Source organism: Ornithorhynchus anatinus, chromosome 6 (genome assembly GCF_004115215.2).
Source record: "Ornithorhynchus anatinus isolate Pmale09 chromosome 6, mOrnAna1.pri.v4, whole genome shotgun sequence".
NCBI lineage: Eukaryota > Metazoa > Chordata > Mammalia > Monotremata > Ornithorhynchidae > Ornithorhynchus > Ornithorhynchus anatinus.
In genome coordinates this window covers 17,001,792-17,023,949 of record NC_041733.1, presented here as the reverse complement: position 1 = coordinate 17,023,949, position 22,158 = coordinate 17,001,792, and the positions used below count along the sequence as shown (strand labels likewise).

Genomic DNA, 22,158 nt, shown 5'->3' with positions numbered 1-22,158 from the left:
CAGACAAATGGGGGGTCCGGGATTAGAACCCAGGTCATTCTGACCCCCAGGCCTGTGCTCTTTCCACTAGGTCACGCTGGGTCACGCTGCTTCTCTGTATCATTCAAGCTTCAGTTACCTCATCTTTAAAACAGGGATTGAGACTGAATCCCCAAGTGGGCCAGAAGACTGTGTCCAGCCCGATTTGTTTGTATCCACCCCAGCGCTCAGTACAGTGCCTGGTACATAGTAAAAAAGTGTTTAACAAATCCCATTGTTGCTATTATTATTATATTTAGTGCTGAGGTGGATATAAGCGAATCAGATTGGACTTGGTCCCCGTTCCACATAGGAGCTCACGGTCTCAGTCTAGAATTTACAGCCTAAGAATCAAACATATAACTATCACACACACCCCCCCAGCTCTTCACTTGGCTCATTCCAAGGAGACTCCAAGGTGCAGGCAAGCAGGAGCCGAGGAGGAGAGGGTATTCAATGGTATTTATTGGGCGCTTCTTGAGTGCAGAGCACTGTACTAAGCGCTTGAAAGGATCCTCTCCCCCTCAGGAGAAGCTGCAGGCCCCAGCTTGTCATTGTGTGGGTTCTCTGGAGAGGGCGGTGTTGGCATACAATGAAGCTCTCACTATCAGGAAGGGCCAGGAGAGAGCACAAGAAACAGCCGCTGCGGAGGAAGAAATCCTGGCTCCCAGAGAAAACCACGTCTCCTTGGAAAGAGGCAAAGGAGAGGCAGCGTGGCCTAGGGGATTCAGCGCGGGCCTGGGAGGCGGAAGGATCTGGGTTCTCATCCCGTCTCCACCGTTTCTTGCCTGCTGTGTGACCTTGGACAAGTCACTTCACTGGACCTCAGTTACCTCATCTGTAAAACGGAGATTAAGACTGTGCGCCCCATGTGGGGCATGGGCTGTGTCCAATCTGATTAGCTCGTATCTACCCCCAGTTCTTAGAAAAGTGACTGGCACATAGTAAGTGCTTAACAAATACCATTTTTTTTAAAAAAGGGAGGGGAAAGTTAGGGGAGAAGCACCATTACAGTGGGAGGATTAAGTTGCCGAATTGTACATTACAAGCGCTTAGTCCAGTGCTCTGCACAGAGTGAGTGCTCAATAAATACTATCAAATGAATGAATGAAGACCACAGGCCTGGAAATAAAATGATCCTGGTTCTAATCCTGGCCAGCCCACTTCCCCACTGGGTGACCTTGGGCAATCAGTCAATGGTATTTGAGCACTTACTATGTGCAGAGCACTGGACTAAGTGCTTGGGAGAATACTGTACAACAGAGCGGGTAGACATGTCCCCTGCCCACAGTGATCTGAGTCTACAGGGGCAAATCAAGGTCCTCTGTGCCTCAGTTGCCTCATCTGTAAAGTGAGGAATAATTTATCTGTTCCCTCTCTCTACATGACCCTTGTGGGATTAGGGATTTTGTCCGATCTGGCTCATCATGCATCTACCCCTGGATTTATGAAGAGCCTCTTTCCTTCAGCTTTGTTTCTTTGTCCTTTCAGGTTTCCCCTTTCCCTGGAAGCTGGGGTGCCCAGCTGGGGAACAACTCCTTCAGTGAGGACGCTTAAAAGTCATCACCGCTGAAGCAAAGACCCCTTCCGAACAGGTCCCCAGGTCCTGCAAAGGGGTTGGGGGCTCTCCCGGCCCTGAATGGGACAGGAAAGAGGCTGAGAGTAGGGGTTTGTTCATTCAATCGTATTTGAGCACTCACTGTGTGCAGAGCACTGTACTAAACGCTGGGAAAGACTACAATTCAGCACTCTGAATGCAGCTTCCGTCAGTTTAGCAGCATGGTATAATGGTTAGAACACAGGCCTGGGCATCAGAAGGTCATGGGTTCTAATCCCACCTCTGCCACTTGCCTGCTGTATGACCCTGGGCAAGACATTTCACTTCTCTGGGCCTCAGTGACCTCATCTGCAAAATGGGGATTGAGCCTATGTCCCACCCAATTTCCTGGTATCCAGTTAATTCATTCATTCAATCGTATTTATTGAGCACTTCCTGTGTGCAGAGCACTGTATCAAGTGCTTGGAATGTACAATTCGGCAACGGATCCAGTGCCTGGCATGTAGTAAGCGCTTCACAAGTACCGTAGTTATTATTCTTATGGAATGAAGTGTCCAACCCCGCCATCCTCTCCTTTTCACCAGTGCCCCTGCTCTGCAGCAGTACCGCACAACGATTTGTTCTCCCTAGTGAAAATTGGACCTGGGGAGCTGGTTCCAACCAAAGCTGAAGGGAGGAGAGAAGAATTCAAGGCATAGACAAGCGGGAGCCATGGGGGAGAGGGTCACACCCCTGAACAACCCTCAAAGTCCCCAAGTCCCCCACCTAGCTGCAAACCTGGGAATCCGTGGCCCACTGGAAAAAGCACAGGCCTGGGAGTCCCAAGTCCTGGGTTCCAATTCCACCTCCGTTATTTGCATTCATTCATTCAGTCAGCCGTTATTACTGAGCGCTTACTGTGAGCGGAGCACTCTACTAAGCGCTCGGAAAGTACAATACAGCAATAAAGAGGGTCAATCCCTGCCCACAACTGGCTGCACGAAGTGTGACCTTTGGCAGTCACTTCAGTTATCGGTGCCTCAGTTTCCTCATCAGGAAAACAGGGACTCAACGCAGCGTGGCTTGGTGGAAAGAGCCCGGGCTTGGGAGTCAGAACTCGTGGGTTCTAATCCCGATTTCTCCACTTAGCTGTATGACTTTGGGCGAGTCACTTCATTTCTCTGGGCCTCAGTTCCCTCATCTGTAAAATGAGGATTAAGACTGTGAGCCCCACCTGGGACAACCTGAATACTTTGTATCTCCCCCAGCTATTGAAACATAGTAAACGCTTAACAAATACATTATTATGTGGGACAGGGACTGGGTCTGACCTATCTTGTTTCTACCCCAGAGTTTACTACAGTGCTGGGCACAAAGTAAGCATTTACATACCACTATCATTATTATTATTATTAGGGGTGCTCCGCCGGGGACAGAAGGAGGACTCGAAGTACTTATTGAGCTCTTACTAGGTGAGGGGCACTGTACTAGACGCTCGTGAATACATATTCCAGCCAAGTAGCAGACCCTATCCCAGCCCACAGCGAATTTGCATCCTAGAGGGGGAGACTCACATGAACCTAAGAACAGAAATACATTAATACAAATAAGTAACTTACAACCTACCTCGTCGGCCGCCACTCCCTCCGGGGATTGCTTTTTCCGTTTATTTGGGTTTGTTTTTGTTTTCTTTTTGCATTTGGAAAAACGAAGCCACCTCTCACCCCCTCCCCGCCCCGGGACTTACCGCTGCGGACCCCTCCTCCGCAAAGAAGGCGAAAGGAAGGCGCTCAAGGGAGGCGGGGGAGACGCCCCCGGCCCATCCACGGGGGCTGCTGGGGGAGGGATGGTCTCTGTTGCCCGGTGGGACTTTTTCCAAGCGCTTAGCTCAGTGCTCTGCACAGGGCCGGCGCTGAAGGATGGAATGAGTGGAGGAGGCAGCCTCGGGCAGAAGCAGGGAGATGTAGCAAGGGGGGGAAGGTGACCCTCCAGGGAGGGTCTGTGGGGGGAAGGAGGCGGTGCAGGGGTGCAAGGGTGCAGAGGGAGCTCGGCCGAGGGTGCAAAGGTGCAGAAGGCGAGGGTGCAGAGCGCTCAGCAGAGGACAGGCTTCGGCTGAGCTGAGCCAAGCGAGCAGAGCTCCGGCCTTTATAAGGGTCTCGGGGAGCCGGGAGCACATGGGCCAACGCACCGCGGGCACGCACAAAACCGGGACTGGATTCTCCCTGGTCGGACCGGACCGGACCGGACCACGTTGAACCGGACTGGATCGCGGCAGAGCGGAGCGGACCGGCCCACCTGACACTCTCTCAGTCACTCATTCACTCAGTCAGGCAGCCAGGCACTCATTCAGTCAGTCACTCATTCAATCACTCATTCAGTCAAGCAGTCTGTCATTCAGTCAGTCATTCATTCACTCATTGTCAAGCAGTCAGTCAGGCAGTCATTCTTTCATTCAATCACTCATTCAGTCAAGCAGTCAATCATTCAATCAGGCAGTCATTCATTCACTCATTCATTCAGTCAAGCGGTCGGTCAGTCAGTCATTCAGTCATTCAATCATTCATTCACTCATTGTCAAGCAGCCAGTCATTCAGTCAGGCAGGCAGTCATTCAGTCCATCATTCATTCACTCATTGTCAAGCAGTCAGTCATTCAGTCTGGCAGTCATTCAGTCATTCATTCACTCATTGTCAAGCAGTCATTCAATCAGGCAGTCATTCATTCAGTCAGTCAGTCACTCATTCAGTCAAGCAGTCAGTCATTCAGTCAGGCAGTCAACCATTCACTCACTCATTCAGTCAAGCAGTCAGTCATTCAGTCAGGCAGTCATTCTTTCATTCAGTCACTCATTCAGTCAAGCAGTCATTCAATCAGGCAATCATTCATTCAGTCAGTCAGTCACTCATTCAGTCAAGCAGTCAGTCATTCAGTCAGTCAGGCAGTCAACCATTCACTCACTCATTCAGTCAAGCAGTCAGTCATTCAGTCAGGCAGTCATTCTTTCATTCAGTCAGTCACTCATTCAGTCAAGCAGTCAATCATTCAGTCAGGCAGTCATTCATTCACTCATTCATTCAGTCAAGCAGTCATTCATTCAGTCAGGCAGTCATTCTTTCATTCAGTCAGTCACTCATTCAGTCAAGCAGTCAATCATTCAGTCAGGCAGTCATTCATTCACTCATTCATTCAGTCAAGCAGTCATTCATTCAGTCAAGCAGTCTGTCATTCAGTCATTCAGTCATTCAATCATTCATTCACTCATTGTCAAGCAGCCAGTCATTCAGTCAGGCAGGCAGTCATTCAGTCAATCATTCATTCACTCATTGTCAAGCAGTCAGTCATTCAGTCAGGCAGTCATTCTTTCATTCAGTCATTCATTCACTCATTGTCAAGCAGTCATTCAATCAGGCAGTCATTCATTCAGTCAGTCACTCATTCAGTCAAGCAGTCATTCAGTCAGGCAGTCATTCATTCACTCAGTCAGTCATTCACTCATTCAGTCAAGCAGTCAGTCATTCAGTCAGGCAGTCATTCATTCAGTCAGTCAGTCAGTCATTCAGTCAAGCAGTCAGTCATTCAGTCAGGCAGTCAATCATTCATTCACTCATTCAGTCAAGCAGTCAGTCATTCAGTCAGGCAGTCATTCATTCATTCAGTCAATCAATCATTTCTTCATTCATTCAGTCAAGCAGTCAGTCATTCAGTCAGGCAGGCAGTCATCCATTCAATCAGTCATTCAGTCATTCAATCATTCACTGATTCAGTCAGTCATTCAGGCATTCATTCATTCACTCACTCATTCATTATGTCAGTCAGTTAGTAATTCATTCAGTTAGTCATTCCATCAGTCAGTCAGTCATTCAATTGTATTTATTGAGCACTCACTGTGTGCAGAGCCCTGGACTAAGTGTTTGGAAAGGACAATTCGGCAACAGATAGTCATTCATTCATTCAATCGTATTTATTGAGCGCCTACTGTGTGCAGAGCACTGTATCAAGTGCTTGGAAAGAACAATTCAGCAATGGACAGCCATTCATTCATTCATTCATTCATTCATCCGATCGTATTTATTGAGCGCTCACTGTGTGCAGAGAACTGGACTAAGCACTTGAAAAGTACAATTACTTACTAATTACTTACTAAGTAATTATAGTAAGTGATGTTTGTTAAGCACTTACCACGCACCAAGCACTGTATTAAGCACTGGGGTAAATGCAAGATAATCTGGTTGGGCACCATCCTTGTCCCACATGGGGCTCACAGTCTAAGTAAAAGGAAGAAGAGCTATTGAATCCCCATTTTACAGATGAGGAAACTGAGGCACCAGAAGTTAAATCTAATCCCAACTCCGCCACTTTGCTGTGTAACCTGGGGCAAGTCACTTTACTTCTCCAGGCCTCAGTTACCTCGTCTGTAAAATGGGGATAGAGACAAGGAGCCCCATGTGGAAGGACAGGGATTGTTTCCAACTCGATTTGCTTGTATCCACCCTAGCGCTTCGTGCAGTGCCTGGCACATAGTAAGTGCTTAACAAATACATTATTTTTTTAAGGGATTTTTTTTCCCAAGGTTACAAAGCTGGCAAGTGGCAATGCCGAGTTTAGAATTCAGGTTCTCTGGCTCTGAGGCCCATGCTCTTTCTATTGGGGTACTGTGCTTGATCCGAATTTGAATGTGGTGTCCCCCCTTTAGGTCGGAGGAGGGAGGGAGAAGACTCTCCTTTACTCTCAGGGGATGCATTTTCTTTTTCCAGAAGAATGAAATAGCTTTCTGTAATCCTGGTCGGCAGCTACAGAGATGTCCTTCCTTCTTAATGACTTGATTATAAACTGTATTGTATTTGTATTGACTACAATGTATTGTATTTGCTGTATCAGTACACTTAGTATAGTGATCTGCACACAATAAGTGCTCAGTAAATATGATTGAATGCATGAACCAATGAAACTAGTTTGCTAGACTGTAAACTCCTCAAGGGCAGGGATCATGACTTTAGTAAGATGCCCTGCATAATAATAATAATAATGGTGGTATTTGTTAAGTGCTTACTATGAAGCAAAACACTGTTCTAAGCGCTGAGGGGATACAGGGTGATCAGGTTGTCCCACGTGGGACTCACTATTTTAATCCCCGGTTTACAGATGAGGTAACTGAGGCACAGAGAAGTGAAGTGACTTGCCCAAAGTCACACAGCTGGCAAGCGGCAGAGCCGGGATTAGAACCCACGACCTCTCACTCTTAAACCCGGGCTCTTTCCGCTGAGCCACGCTACTTCACCTGCATAGTAGGTGCTCTGTAAAAACTATTGACAGATGGACTGATTTTTAATAATAATAATGGTAATAATTATGGTGTTTATTAGCACTTACTATGGGTGGTTAGTGGATACAACACAGGCCTGGGAGTCAGAAGGTCATGGGTTCTAATCCCAGATCCGCTGCATGTCTGCTGTGTGATCATGGGCAAGTCACTTCACTTCTCTGGGCCTCAGTTACCTCATCTGTAAAATGGGAATTAAGAGTGAACCCAATGTGGGACAGGGACTGTGTCCAACCTGATTAATTTGTACCTACCCCAGTGCTTTGAACAGTGCTTGGCACATAGTAAGTGCTTAACAAGTACCATAATTATTATTATTATTATTACTTTGGGGTAGATACAAGCTAATCAGGTGGGTCAGAGGCCCTGTCCCACATAGAGTTCACAGTCTTAATTCCCATTTTTCAGATGAGGTAACTGAGGCACACAGAAGTGAAGTGACTTATCCAAGGTCACACCCCAGATGTGTGGCAGAATCGGGATTAATAATAATGATAATACTAATAATGCTGGTAGTTGTTAAGCGCTTACTATGTGCGGAGCACTGTTCTAAGCGCTGGGGTAGATACAGGGTAATCAGGTTGTCCCACATGAGGCTCACAGTCTTCATCCCCATTTTACAGATGAGGTAATAGAGGCACCAAGAAGCTAAGTGACTTGCCCAAAGTCACACAGCTGACAAGTGGCAGAGCAGGGATTCGAACCCACGCCCTCTGACTCCCAAACCTGGGCTCTTTCCACTGAGCCACGCTGGAACCCATGATCTTCAGTCTCCCAGGCTTGTGCTCTATCCACTAGGCTCTGCTGCTTCTCTGGATAATGGGGATCTCAGTGGCTGGCAGTCTTCCCAATTTTCGCCTAATCAGTCAGTTGTATCTTCTCCCCCCTTTCCCTCTGCTCCTCCCCCTCTCCCATCCCATCCCCTCAGCACCGCACTCGTCCGCTCAACTGTATATATCTTCATCACCCTAATTATTTTGTTAATGAGATGTACACCACCCTGATTCTATTTATTTGCTATTGTTTTAATGAGATGTTCTTCCCCTCAATTCTATTTATTGCCATTGTTCTTGTCTGTCCGTCTCCCCCGATTAGACTGTGAGCCCGTCAAAGGGCAGGGACTGTATCTGTTGCCGATTTGTCCATTCCAAGCGCTTAGTACAGTGCTCTGCACATAGTAAGCGCTCAATAAATACTATTGAACGAATGAATGACTCCCAAGCTCTTTCCACCGAGCCACGCTGCCTTGAATGAATGAATGAATTGGGCACTTTATTTTATTCAGGGCTCTGTACTAAGCACTTGGAGAGTACGATATAGCCGGCAGACCAGTCAGGACAGATGAAAGACTCCACAGGGGCTGGCCCTGTGTATGCGTTTTGAGGGGTGAGTGTTTTGGGTGGCTATATATAGAGAGACAGACTATAGGAACGGAAGGCAATAGATTAATGTTATTGTTTTAATCATAATAAGATATTTTGGGAACTAAGCAAACCATCTGCTGTACTCTGGCTGCCCTTCCTTCCATCGTCTTAAAGTGACACCAGCGGGATAACTCCAGGCTTGGCTTCTTAGAACACATTACCAAAGAGATGGAAGGCCATTTCAAAATCGAATGGGAATTGAAAGTTTTTTCGTATTTCATTGAAAACTACCTCCTATCCCACTGATCTTAGCAATTTAGCTATTAAGCCATTTAGCAATTTGATTTGTTTTTCTTCGGTTAAAAATACAAACATGACATCTATAGACATCTAGACATCTACATGACATCTAGAGAAGCAGCGTGGCTCAGTGGAAAGAGCGCGGGCTTAGGAGTCAGAGGTTATGAGTTCTAATCCCTGCTCCGCCACCTCTCAGCTGTGTGACTTTGGGCAAGTCACTTAACTTCTTGGTGCCTCAGTTACCTCATCTGTAAAATGGGGATTAAGACTCTGAGCCTCATGTGGGACAACCTGATTACTCTGTATCCATCCCAGCGCTTAGAACAGTGCTCGGCACATAGTAAGCACTTAACAAATACCAACATTATTATCGATGAGAAGCAGCGTGGCTCAGTGGAAAGAGCCCGGGCTTGGGAGTCAGAGGTCATGGGTTCAAATCCCTGCCCCGCCGCTTGTCAGCTGTGTGACTTTGGGCAAGTCACTTCACTTCTCTGTGCCTCAGTTACCTCATCTGTAAAATGGGGATTTAAACTGCGAGCCCCACCTGGGACAACTTGATCACCTTGTATCCTCCCCGGCATTTAGAACAGTGCTTTGCACATAGTAAGCACTTAACAAATGCCATTATTATTATTATTTGATTCATTTGATCGTATTTATTGAGCATTTAATGTGTGCAAATATCAAGAACCAAAAAGCAAAAAACAGTCTGTTTTCTCTGATCAGGTAACACTGTCCTAGGAATTGAAAGTAGTAACCCACCAGAGGGGTGGATGGTTTTTTTTTTAAATGGCATTTGTTAAGCACTTACTACGTGCCTGGCACTGTACTAAACGCTGGGGTAGATACCAGCAGACAGGTGGGATATAGACAGTCTTAATTCCCATTTTACAGAAGAGGCAACTGAGGCACAGAGGCATTAAATAACTTGCCCAAGTTAACACAACTGACAAGTAGTGGCCACTTCGAATTGGTTAAAAAAAATATAGTTTTCCCCTTTCTCCAAGCTGAGGGTGCAGGTCTCAGTTCGATCTCCTAAAAGCCAGCACAAACAAACAAAAAATCCCACAAGTGAGGGCCTAGAAGATCTCTGGCAACTACCTTAATTATGGTATTTATTAAATGATGACTATATGCTAAGCCAAAAGTAGATTCAAAATAATCAGATTTGCTACAGATTTGCTATCCCATAGGGGACTCTCTAGCTAAAAGGCAAGAAAGTTTGTATCACGACCCCTTTTACAGATGTGGAAACTCTTCATTTTTCAGTTTTAACCTGGAAGTCGTGAACACAGATATTCTAAGAACATATATGTAGTTAAGGGGACAAATGACACGTGACCCATAAAATGCTTGTTTTCTAGATTGTTTCCTCATTTTCGCCAACTCAACCAGCATGACTTAGTGGATGGAGCATGGGCCTGGGAGTCAGAAGGTCATTGGTTCTAATCCCCAATCTGCCTCATCTCTGCTGTGTGACTCTGGGGAAGTCATTTTATGTCTCTGAGCCTAAATTACCTCATCTGTAAAATGGGGATTAAGAGTGTGAGCCCCATGTGGGACGGGGACTGTGTCCATCCTAATTAACTTGTATCTACCCTAGAACCTTAGCACGGTGCCTGGCACACAGTAAGCACTTAACAAGTACTATTATTATTATTATTACTATTATTCACTAAAGCCCTGTAACTTGGTTGTTGATTCCTTCAAGCTAACTGTCTTGAAGCTAGGTTGCAGGGGGTAGGTTGACATAGACTTGGAGAGCAAGTAGATAGATTTGGAGAGCCAACTGCCTACTACTCTCCCAAATGTTTAGTACTGTGCTCTGCAGGCAGTAAATTATATTTCTTGAGCACTTACTGTGTGCAGAACACTCTACTAAGCATTTAATAATTAATAATAATAATGCTGATACTTGTTAAGCGCTTACTATATGCCAAGCACTCTTCTAAGCGCTGGGGTCGATGAAAGTTAATCAGGTTGGACACATTCCCTGTCTCATATGGGGCTCAGAGTCTTAATCCCCATTTTATATATGAGGTAACTGAGGACCAGAGAAGTTAAGTGACTTCATTCATTCATTCATTCAATAGTATTTATTGAGCGCTTACTATGTGCAGAGCACTGTACTAAGCGCTTGGAATGTACAAATCGGTAACAGATAGAGACAGTCCCTGCCCTTTGACGGGCTTACAGTCTAATCGGGGGAGACGGACAGACAAGAACAATAGCAATAAATAGAATCAAGGGGATGAACATCTCATTAAAACAAGAGCAAATAAATAGAATCAAGGTGATGTACATTTCATTAACAAAATAAATAGGGTAATATTGTACTTGGGAGAGTTCAATATAACAGAGTCGGTAGACATGTTCCCTGCCCTCAATGAGCTTTCAGTCCAGAGGGGGAGACAGACATTAAGATAAATAAATACGTTATGGCTATGGACATAAGTGCTGTGGAGCTGAGGGAAGAGTGAAGAAAGGGTACAAATCCAAGTAGAAGGGTAAGGCACTCAATAAATGCAATTGATTTATTAATTAGGTGAATATTAGCAAGAGATTGCCAGCCACTGAGATCTACATTATCCAGATGTAAACAGTTGTGAGGTAAATCTGCAGTGGTAGGAGTAGCTTATGACAGTTTGTGCCAAGAATGCCAGGCACTCTATAAAGCCCTGGGAAAAAGAGAACGTAAAACAAAGGACGTAATAATAATAATACTAATACTTATGATATTTGTTAAACACTTACTATGTTTCAGGCACTGTACTAAGTGCTGGGGAATAAGCAAGCTAATCAGGTTGGACACAGTCCCTGTCCACATGGGGCTCACAGTCTTAATCCCCATTTTACAGTTGAGGTAATTGAGGCGCAGAGAAGTTAAGTGACACAAAGAAGTCACACCGAAGATTATGGATGAGCTGGGATTAGAACCCAGTTCCTTCTGACTCCCAGGCCCATGCTCTAACTATTAGCCCACGAAGACATATTCCCTCCCGCCCTAAGAAATTTACAATCTAATGGGGCAGTGAGCTTTAGAAATATTTTTTAAAAATAGGAAGAACAACCATCAGATAGGAAGTAAAATGAATATGCCTAGATGAAATATATAAACAATTGAATGTGCAATTTAATATGCAGATCTAAGTAAATGTGGGGATGGTTTAAAACTTAAGTGCTAGGGTTGCTCTGATCTGTAGATACTCTGAGAGAATTGGTTGATTGGTGCTTTTAGGTCTGTCTGCTTAAATTTGAAGTTGCCTGGCGGATTTGTGCATTTTAAGATCGAAATCTTGTTACTTTCTCTGGTTTTTCACCATCTTCCTGCTTTTTACCCTCCTTTTCAGAGATAATGTTTTCTTTTCTAAATTCTGCTACTTCCCCTTAAACTGTCTACAATATCCACTTAGGGACCATCTGGTGACTATTTGCTACCCTCCAAGGATTTCAGTTGGAATCTTTGACAGATTTTTCCCTTGGTTTTGCAAAGCAAGAACAAGGGAAGAAGATAAGGATTAAGGATCAGGAGGAAAAGTTAGATTGAAGGATGCTCTCCACTCAGAGTTATTTTAAAAGCATGGACTAGTGGGAAAGAGCACAGGCCTGGGAGTCACAGGATTTGGGATCTAATCCCAGGTCACACCTCCTGTGTGACCTTGGGCAAATCATTTCACTTCTCTGTGCCTCAGTTTTCTCATCGGCAAAATGGGGATTCAAAACATATTCCTGCTCCTCTTTAGACTGTGAGCCCCATGTGAGACCTGCTTACCTTGTGTCTGACCCATGCTTAGTACAATGCTTGGCCTCAAGAAAGCTCTTAACAAATACCATTATTATTATTATCATTATTATTATTATGCATCTTCTCCTGGGAGGTCGAATCAGTGACTAAAATAGACAAATTGTTATTATTCCTGCCATCATCACTGTCGCCGCTACTAATTAATAACAACTTGTGTTTGGAGTGCCCCCCCTTTTTTTAATGGTATTTGTTAAGCACTTAGTACCTGCCAGGCAATGTAGCGAGTCCTGCGGTAGATACAAGCTAATAATAATAATAATTGTGGTATTTGTTAAGCGCTTACTATGTGCCAGGCACCGGACTAAGCGCTGCAATAGATACAAGCTAAACAGGTTGGACGCAGTTCCTGTCCCACATAAGCCTCACAGTCTTAATCCCCAGACTAAGATAACTGAGGTATAGGGAAGTGAAGTGACTTATCCAAGGTCACCCAGCAGATGTGTGGCAGCAGGATTAGAACCCAGATCCTTCTGACTTTCAGGCCCAGGTTCCCTCCACCAGGCCATGCTGCTTCTCTACGGAGTTCCAAGCAGCAAGCAAACGTTATCCCACGGCTGTCCCTCCAGGCCTTCCAAAAGTATCTTCTCTCTGCAAAATGGAAAGCCAAAAGCCCGTGGGAGGCAACATAACCTACCCTGAGGAGGCAGGAGAACCCAGGTCTTCCGACTCCCCGACTTCCTCTCATTCAACGGGCTGCTTTGTTTCTGCGTTTGCCTTCAATTCTTGATCTAAGGGATTAAAGGAGGGTCTGTGTCTGGTCCTTGACAACATTTGCATGTGTTTAAAGTTTAGGGGGGAAAAAAAATCCACTTTCAAGTATTCTTGGATTTCCCCAGGAAAATGTTTCTTTAAAAACACCACTGAGAAAAAGGCAGGGAAATTATTCTTTGCTTTCTCATTGTGTTGTTAATTTGCATTCCCCCCCACCCGGGAGTCAATCCATGCTTTCCTGGGGCAGTTTGGAAGCTGCCCGGCTGTCAAGGAATAGGCCTTTGCCAACTGGAATCCCGATCCGGGAAGCGAGAGATTTTTCCCTTCCACGTTTTCAAGGAGTCCAGGTCCAATTGTTAGAAAGAGGCATATGTTCATTTTCTCCTTCCAGAGGGTCTCCCTCATCGGTTGCTCAATAGACCCCCATCCAGACCATTCAAGGCCATGAAAAGGACCACCCTATATCCACACGTCTCTTTGAACACAGCCCAGTGTGTTCCTCCCCACGATTCCACCGGGCAGCCCCACAATGACCGCACAATGAACACTAGGGAGAAAAAGAAAAAAAAAATCCCGTCGTTCTTCAGCTGCGGATCACAAAAGTCCAGTCCCTCCTTGGAGAATGCCCACTTTTTTGATGGTGGTGGTGAATGAAGCATTTGCATTTCTCTGAATCCTTCCCTCCCCGCCAGATTCTCCCGAGGAATGACAGATCCCAGCAAGCTCAGGGTTTTCTGAGCAGCTGGGAGAGGGAAAGGTCATTTGTTGGGCCGAGCTGGCTACTGTGCTCTGGCTGAGTCAGGAAATACCTGCTGAATGGACAAAAACTATATGCAAAGCACATCCCCGGCCAAGGCTTTGCTTTCTAATCCCGGCTCCGCCACTTGTCTGCTGTGTGACCTTGGGTGAGTCACTTCACTTCTCTGGGCCTCAGCCACCTCATCTGGAAAAAATGGGGATTTAGATTGTGAGCCCCATGTGGGACAGGGACTGTGTCCAACCTGATGAATTTGTATCTACCCCAGTGCTTAGAACAGTGCTTGGCACATAGTAATTGCTTAACATTTAGCATAATAATTATGATTATTGTTAGTATTTCATCTCTCCATCAGCATCTGGCACCTCTTAAAATGGCAGTTTCCCCTGACTTGGAAGAAGGGTTTTCCCTGACTTGGAAAGCAGTGTGGGTTGGTGGATAGAGCACAGGCCTGGGAATCAGAAGGACCTGGGTTCTAATTCTGGCTCAGTCACCTGTCTGCTGTGTGACCTTGGACAGGTCACTTGAGTTCTCTGGGCCTCATTTACCTCATCTGTAAAATAGAGACAGGAATGTGAGCCCCATGTGGGACAGAGGCTGTGTCCAAACTGATTATCTTGTTATTACAATGCTTTTTTATGGTATTTGTTAAGCTTTTACTGTGTGTTAAACACTATTCTAAGCACATGGGACTGGGAGTCAGAAGGTCATGGGTTCTAATCTCAGATCCACCACTTGTCTGCTGTGTGACCTTAGGCAAGTCACTTTGCTTCTCTGTGCCTCAGTTGCCTCATCTGGAAAATGGGGATCGAGTCTGTGAGCCTCATGTGGGACAGGGAATGCGTCCAACCCGATTTGCTTGTATCCACCCCAGTGCTTAGTACAGTGCCTGGAACATAGTAAGCATTTAACAAATACCATAATTATTATGGCCCAGCTTGAAGCTTCTCGGTAAAGGCAACACTAGTGGAAAGGGACTGGGATCCAAGGGTCAGGAGACCTGGATTCTAGTCCCAGCTCTGCCACTTGGCAGCTGTGTGACTGTGGGCAAGTCACTTCACTTCTCTGTGCCTCAGTTACCTCATCTGTAAAATGGGGATTAACTGTGAGCCTCACGTGGGACAACCTGTTTACCCTGTATCTACCCCCGGCGCTTAGAACAGTGCTCTGCACATAGTAAGCATTTAACAAATACCAACATTATTATATCTTGTGTGCCTCAGTTTCCTCATTTGTCAAATGGAGATAAGATATAAACTCTCCCTCTTTCATATGGGAAAGGGACTTTGTTCTGATTATCCTGTATCTACCTAGTATCATTATTAGTACATACCACAGTGAATTCATTCTCTCTGTATTCAGAGTTCAAAAATTAAAATGATTCAAAGTTCACAAAACTGTGTGAATGGGCACGGTACTCACCTGATACCCACTGGTAGTGCCAACCACACCATGTTCCATCTTTGGATGATCCCGGCGGTCCTTCTTGACATTTCCGCAATTACAGCCCTTTTCCTGCCACACTCCTCTTTCAGAGATGAGAAGCAGCGTGGCCTAGTGGATAGAGCCCGGGCCTGGGAGTCAGAAGGACCCGGGTTCTTACCCCAGCCCTGCCACTTATAATAATAATAATATTAATAGTAATAATGATAGCATTTGTTAAGTGCTTACTATGTGCAGAGCACTGTTGTAAGCACTGGGGGGATACAAGGCGATCGGGTTGTCCCACGTGGGGCTCACAGCCTTCATCCCCATTTTACAGATGAGGTAACTGAGGCCCAGAGAAGTGAGGTGACTTGCCCAAAGTCACCCAGCGGACAAGCGGCGGAGCTGGGATTTGAACCCATGACCTCTGACTACCCAGCCTGGGTTCTTTCCATTGAGCCTCGCTGCTTCTCTGCTTATCTTATCTGCTGTGTGACCCCGGACAAGTCACTTAATATTTCCGTGCCTCAGTTCCTTCATCTGTAAAGTGGAAATTCAGACTGAGAGCCCATGTCAGGCCTTCTGTGTGATGAGCACTGTACACTTGGGAGAGTCTTGTCTTAGGTAGTTGAGTCATTTCTGACCCGCAGTGACACATCTCTCTTAGAAAGCCCCGCTCTCCAACGGCAATCGTTCTGGTAGTGGATCCAGAGAGTTTTCTTGGTAAAAAGACTCAAGTTTACCCCATCCGTGCTGTAAACTTGAATCTCCTCCCTCTACTCTCTCCTATGCCGCTGCTGCCCGGCATGGGTGAGTTTTGACTTGTAGCAGATTGCCTTCCATTCCCTAGCCACTGCCCAAGCTAGGAATGGAGTAGGTAGGCATCTGCTTGACCCTCCCTCCAGTAGCGGAGACTGGTAGAGCAGTGGGAACTCTCCAGGTGCGAATTTGAGAGGATCTTGGAAGAGTACAGTTTGACAGTATAACAGACATACTCCCTGCCTACAATGAGCTTCCCTCTATGTGGGACACGGACTGTATCTCGCCCCATTAGCTTGTATGAACCCCAGCGCTTAGTACAGTGCTTGGTACATAGTAAGGGCTTAACAAATACCATGAAAAAAATACCAAAGTCGCCCACTAGGTACATACAGTGCCCTAGATTATTATTTATTACCCTATTCATTTTGTTAATGAGGTGTACATCCCCTTGATTCTATTTATCTTGATAATGTTGTCTTGTTTTTGTTTTGTTCTGTTTTGCTCTGTCGCCTGTCTCCCCCGATTAGACTGTGTGCCCGTCACCGGGCAGGGATGGTCTCTATCTGTTGCCGAATTGTCCATTCCAAGCGCTTAGTACAGTGCTCTGCACATAGTAAGCACTCAATAAATACTATTGAATGAATGAATGAATGAACTTGGGAAATGCAAAACAAATAACATTCCCTGACAATGAGGAGCTTATACTCTAATGTAGTGAATGAAGACTTCTCTTAGTCGGCTAATGAGTCAGTTATTATCAGTGTTATTAAGACACAAGTGGATAATATGAATCATTTTACCCTGCCCTCTACACACAAGCTCATCAGGAATTTGGGCCTCGGTTATTTATTTATATTAAAGTCTATCTCCCCCTCTAGACTCACAGTCACATTTGGGCAGGGAATGTGTCTGCTCTATTGTTCTACTGTACTCTCCCAAACGCTTAGTACAGTGCTCTGCACACAGTAAGCGCTCAATAAATAATACGATTGACTCACTGACTGACTATCCTGAGCTCCATCAAATGACAGAGCCTTGGCTGTGACCCTCACTGCTTGGCCACCAGGTATCTAGGCCATCGTGGTTCTTTTCCTAGTTCTGCCCATAACTTTACCACATATATATAAATGTATTATAAATAAGTAAATCTTTATTATAAATAAATCTTATTTATCCTTCACTTTATTTTTCCCTAGCACTTAATATTGTGTGTTGTGTGTAGTGGTTGCTCAACAAATACCTTCAAATGGAGTAACTTCTTTATACTGAAAATTATAAACACATCTAACTCAAAATGTGAAATCTCCACTATGCCCTAGCATAATAATAATAATAATGATAATACTTGTTAAGCACTTATGTGCTTTATTATCATTATTATTATTTAGCCAAGGGTTGCAGGTGGCCACTTATCTCTGGGCCACCTGCAGTACCTGGATAAATAATAATGGTAGTAAGAGAGATAATAATGTTGGTATTTGTTAAGTGCTTACTATGTGCAGAGCACTGTTCTAAGCGCTGGGGTAAACACAGGGGAATCCGGTTGTCCCACGTGGGGCTCACAGTCTTCATCCCCATTTTACAGATGAGGGAACTGAGGCACAGAGAAGTTAAGTGACAAGTCACAGTCACACAGCTGACAAGTGGCAGAGCTGGGATTCGAACTCATGAGCCCTGACTCCAAAACCCATGCTCTTTGTCTCTGGTAATAATGTCGGTGCTGTTAAGCACTTATTATGTGCAGAGCACTGTTCTAAGCACCAGGGTAGATACAGGGTAATCAGGTTGTCCCACGTGAGGCTCACAGTCTTAAACCCCATTTTACAGATGAGGTAACTGAGGCACAGAGAAGTTAAGTGACTTGGCCACAGTCACACAGCTGACAAGCGGCAGAGCCGGGATTCAAACCCATGACCTCTGACTCCCAAGCCCGTGCTCTTTTCACTGAGCCACGCTGCTTCTGGTACCGAATTTGCAGGGTTCTGGGGGTTGGGGGTGGGGGTGGGAGAAGGGAAACTATCACTGAACTGAAGAGATTTCTGGAAGAAGCAGAATGGCCTTAAAGGATGAGTGAGCATGGGCCTGGGAGTCAGAGAACCTGGTGCTAATCCCAGCTCCACTACTTGTCAGCCCCGTGACCTTGGACAAGTTACTTAACTTCTATGTGCCTCAGTTACCCCATCTGTAAATTGGGCATTAAGATTGGGAAGCAGCTTGGCTCAGTGGAAAGAGCCCAAGCTTGGGAGTCAGAGGTCATCGGTTCAAATCCCGGCTCCGCCACTTGTCAGCTGTGTGACTGTGGGCAAGTCACTTAACTTCTCTGGGCCTAAATTCCCTCATCTGTAAAATGGCGATTAACTGTTAGCCTCACGTGGGACAACCTGATTACCCTGAATCTACCTCAGCGCTTAGAATAGTGCTCTGCACATAGTAAGCGCTTAACAAATACCAGCATTATTATTGTGAGCCCCATGTAGGATATGGACTGTGTCCAGCCCGATTAACTTGTATCTCTCCCAGCACTTAGTACAGTCCTGGCATATAGTAAGCACTTAACAGTAAGGTCTAGTGGGTAGAGCGCGTTGCTGGGAGACAGAAGGACCTGGGTTCTAATCCTGGCTCTGCCACTTGTCTGCTGTGTGACCTTGGGAAAGTCACTTCACTTCTCTATGCCTCAGTTCCTGTAAAATGGAAATTAAGACTGTGAGCCCCATATGGGGCTGTTTCCAACCTGGTTATCTACACCAGCTCTTAGTACAGTGCCTGGCACATAGTAAGCACTTAAATGCCATTTAAAAAAAACAAACATCTTTTTAAACAATGAGAATCTAGCAGTCTAGGAAAGTACAAGGTTTTTAGCTTGGAAGGGCTCTTGCCTGGCAAAGTCTCAGGCCAGTGACTTTTATTCTTCAGTAAAGCATAAGAAAGACCTTTGGGACCCTTGAGCAGTGCTCAGTAAATAGCCAACAGAAAAGGGAGGCAGGAGAGAGCTTTCTCAGCTAAGGAGATTAGTGGAGGGAGGAGTGTTTTGTTTTTTTTAAAGAGTCACCCCTGCCCCATCCATCCAACGGCAACCAGGTCCAGGTTTCCAGGCTGAACCTACCAGCTTCCCCCTTCTCTTTCCAATCTCCCTTTCTCAGGCCATCCTTCTCCCTGGAAATCACCAAATCTCGGGCCCAAGAACTCAGGTTCTGCCTTCTTTTGGTGCTTATCCTGCTTTCCTTACTCAGCTGCAGCTTTCTTTAGAGAATTTTCTTCTCTTTCTTGAGAGAATTTGCATTGTGCACACCCAGGGTAAGCGATACCCCCAGAGCCATGAGAATGAGCCTTTTTTTTTGTGGAGTTGGCTCTCGCCCTGCTTAAAGCAGGAAAGATTTCATAAGAGCTTAGCTTCGGTATCTTTGGAGAAAATCTGTTACCTTTGTTTCTGGGGGGCCCCCGGGAACAAGGGCTGAGAGATGTGCCCTTGACTGGTGTGAGGAACAGGGAGATTCAGACCCTTTCTTCTCAATTATTAAATCCCCACCCAATCTTTCCTCCTGCACTTTTGTATCCACATGAATCTGATTGAGGCTTAGGCAAGCTGGCCGGCTGGAGCAGAACAGAGGGAAATGTGTTTATAGGGTTCCTCGGGATGGAGAAGAAAGGGAAGGAGGAGTCTGGCTAAGAGAGGGGCTGGGCACTTCAAGGAGGAGGAGGAGGAGGATGGAGAGGAAAGAGAGAGAGAGAGAGAGAAAGAGAGAGTGTCAGGTCTTGAACTCGGGGCTTCTGCCTTTCAGGTCCATGGCTCTTCCATTGTGCCATGCAGAGAGCTTCCTGGGTGCAGAGCACCGTACTAAGCACCTGGGAGAGTAATAATAATAATAATAATGTTGGTATTTGTTAAGCGCTTACTATGGGCAGATCACTGTTCTAAGCCCTGGGGTAGATACAGGGTAATCAGGTTGCCCCACGTGAGGCTCACAGTCTTAATCCCCATTTTACAGATGAGGTAACTGAGGCACAGAGAAGTGTAGTGACTTGCCCACAGTCACACAGCTGCCAAGTGGCAGAGCTGGGATTCGAACCCATGACCTCTGACTCCCAAGCCTGGGCTCTTTCCACTAAGCCATGCTGCTTCTCTAAGTACAGTACAACAGAGTTGATAGACACATTCCCTGCCCACAAAGAACCTACCGCTTTTAACAGCGTGAATGTGCCCAACTCAATCAATCAGTGGTATTACCTGAGCACTTACTACATGTGCAGAGCACTGTACTAAGGGCTTGGGAGAGTACAGGGCAACAGTGTAACAGACACATTCCCTGCCCACTGTTGCCTTCCCCTGGGGTCCTGTTGTGGGGTCTTCAGAGCCTCATTTGCAGTCATCCTTTAACTCCATTCCCAAACACTAGTATTATTATTATTATTATTATTGTTGTATTTATTAAGCACTTACTACTTGCAAGGCACTCTACTGAGTGTGAATACAAGAAAATGGGGTTGGGCATAGTCTCTGTCCCATGTGGGGCTCACAGTCTTAATCCCCATTCTACAGATGAAGTAACTGAGGCCTAGAGAAGTGAAGCAACTTGCCCAAGGTCACACAGCAAACAAGTGGCAGAGTGGGGATTAGAACCCAGGATCTTCTGACTCCCAGGCCTGTGCTCTAGCCACTAACCTATGATGCTTCTCCCTCCTATTTAGACTGTGAGCCCCATGTGGGACCTGATCATCTTGTACCTTCCCCAGAGCTTAATACAGTGCACAGCGCATAGTAAGCACTTAACAAATACCACAGGTACCAGAGCAACCTGACTCTTCCCTCCTCTCCCCATTGATGGTGGAGATGTGGTTGCTTCTAAAAAACTGCTACTGTTCAGAAAAAAATTTTTTTAGGAGGAGAAAACTAAACAAATACCAGATAAAGAGGCATCTTTAGCACCCCAAACAACTCCATGAATTCGATCCTTGATTTCCTGTTTACATAAGAGAGGGATGGGGGGTGGGGGTGAACATGGAGCAGGCAGAAACATTTGGAGTTTGGTCCAGCTGAGTTAATTCCCAACTTGATTTCCTGTTATTTGCACAAAAAGGGAAATTTTTTTTTTTAAAAGATATAAACAACTTAGGGCACCCTGGGAGTTTCATTGCATTTCATTCCCCTTCCAGTTATTTCTAAGCATCTAATTAAAGTGGCAGGAAGCCAGTGAGGGATTCGCTCTGCAACATGCGCTGTGTAGTACAGACTTCCCATTTCCACAGTCTATCAGGGAGGGAGAACTGCTCATGAATCTTCATTTTACAGGTGAGGAAACTGAGGCACAGAGAAGCGAAGAGACTTGCCCACGGTCACACAACAGTCCTGTGGCAGAGGTGGGATCAGAGCCCAAGTCCTCCAACTCCCAGGCCCGTGCCCTTTCCTCCAGGCTAGAAATTTTACCCTTAAGGAACTTACAATCTAGTGGAGGAGGAGGGAGAACCACAACTATGAACAGCCAAACACAAGTGACAGAAACATAAAACACATTGGAAACCAACCCCAGCTGAACCGAGACACAGATGAATGTCTCTGATAAAGGATGGGAAGGAGGGCTAATGGGGAGAAGGGAGCAATTGGAGACAGATGGGGCTCATCCTGACAAATCATCAAAAACAAAAGCAACTTAAAACAAATTCACCCAGTTCTCCTCGATCAAAAGGGTTGCCTTCTCGCAGAACCCCGTGGAGAGGAAATCCTGGGTGGTAGCACTCATCCCTTCCGAAACCGAGCACGTGCACTGAAGATGTTTCTTCCTATAAACCGGCACCTCCAGTTTGAACAGAACCCGCCTATCGATCGATCGAAAGCAGTGTGGTCTAGTGGATAGAGGTCCGTCCTGCGAGTCAGAAAGACCTTGGTTCTAATTCCGGCTCCACCGCTTGAGTGAAAGTCACTTCGCTTCTCTGTGCCTCAGTTATCTCATAACAATAATAATAACGTTGGTATTGGTTAAGCGCTTACTGTGTGCAGAGCACTGTTCTTAGCGCTGGGGTAGATACAGGGTAATCAGGTTGTCCCACGTGAGGCTCATGGTTAATCCCCATGTTACAGATGAGGTAACTGAGGCCCAAAGAAGTTAAGTGACTTGCCCACAGTCACACAGCTGACAAGTGGCAGAGCTGGGATTTGAACGCGTG

General features: G+C 45.8%; 1 protein-coding gene and 1 non-coding gene across 2 annotated transcripts in view; both read right to left on the bottom strand.

Moving 5' to 3' along the window:
- CITED1 (Cbp/p300 interacting transactivator with Glu/Asp rich carboxy-terminal domain 1) overlaps nucleotides 1-15,305 on the bottom strand; it is a 28,129-nt gene extending 12,824 nt beyond the window's left edge. The window contains exons 1-2 of the mRNA XM_007668288.3: nucleotides 15,242-15,305; nucleotides 3,182-3,297 (exon numbers count right to left, since the gene is read on the bottom strand). Coding sequence (XP_007666478.2) covers nucleotides 3,182-3,297; nucleotides 15,242-15,305 — 180 coding nt within the window. The remainder of the gene's footprint in view (nucleotides 1-3,181; nucleotides 3,298-15,241) is intronic.
- Nucleotides 15,306-16,057: 752 nt separating this feature from the next.
- Nucleotides 16,058-16,195, bottom strand: LOC114813032. The gene has a single exon (XR_003760643.1). It is a non-coding gene; the product is annotated as a small nucleolar RNA SNORA7 (small nucleolar RNA).
- Nucleotides 16,196-22,158: the final 5,963 nt, after the last annotated feature.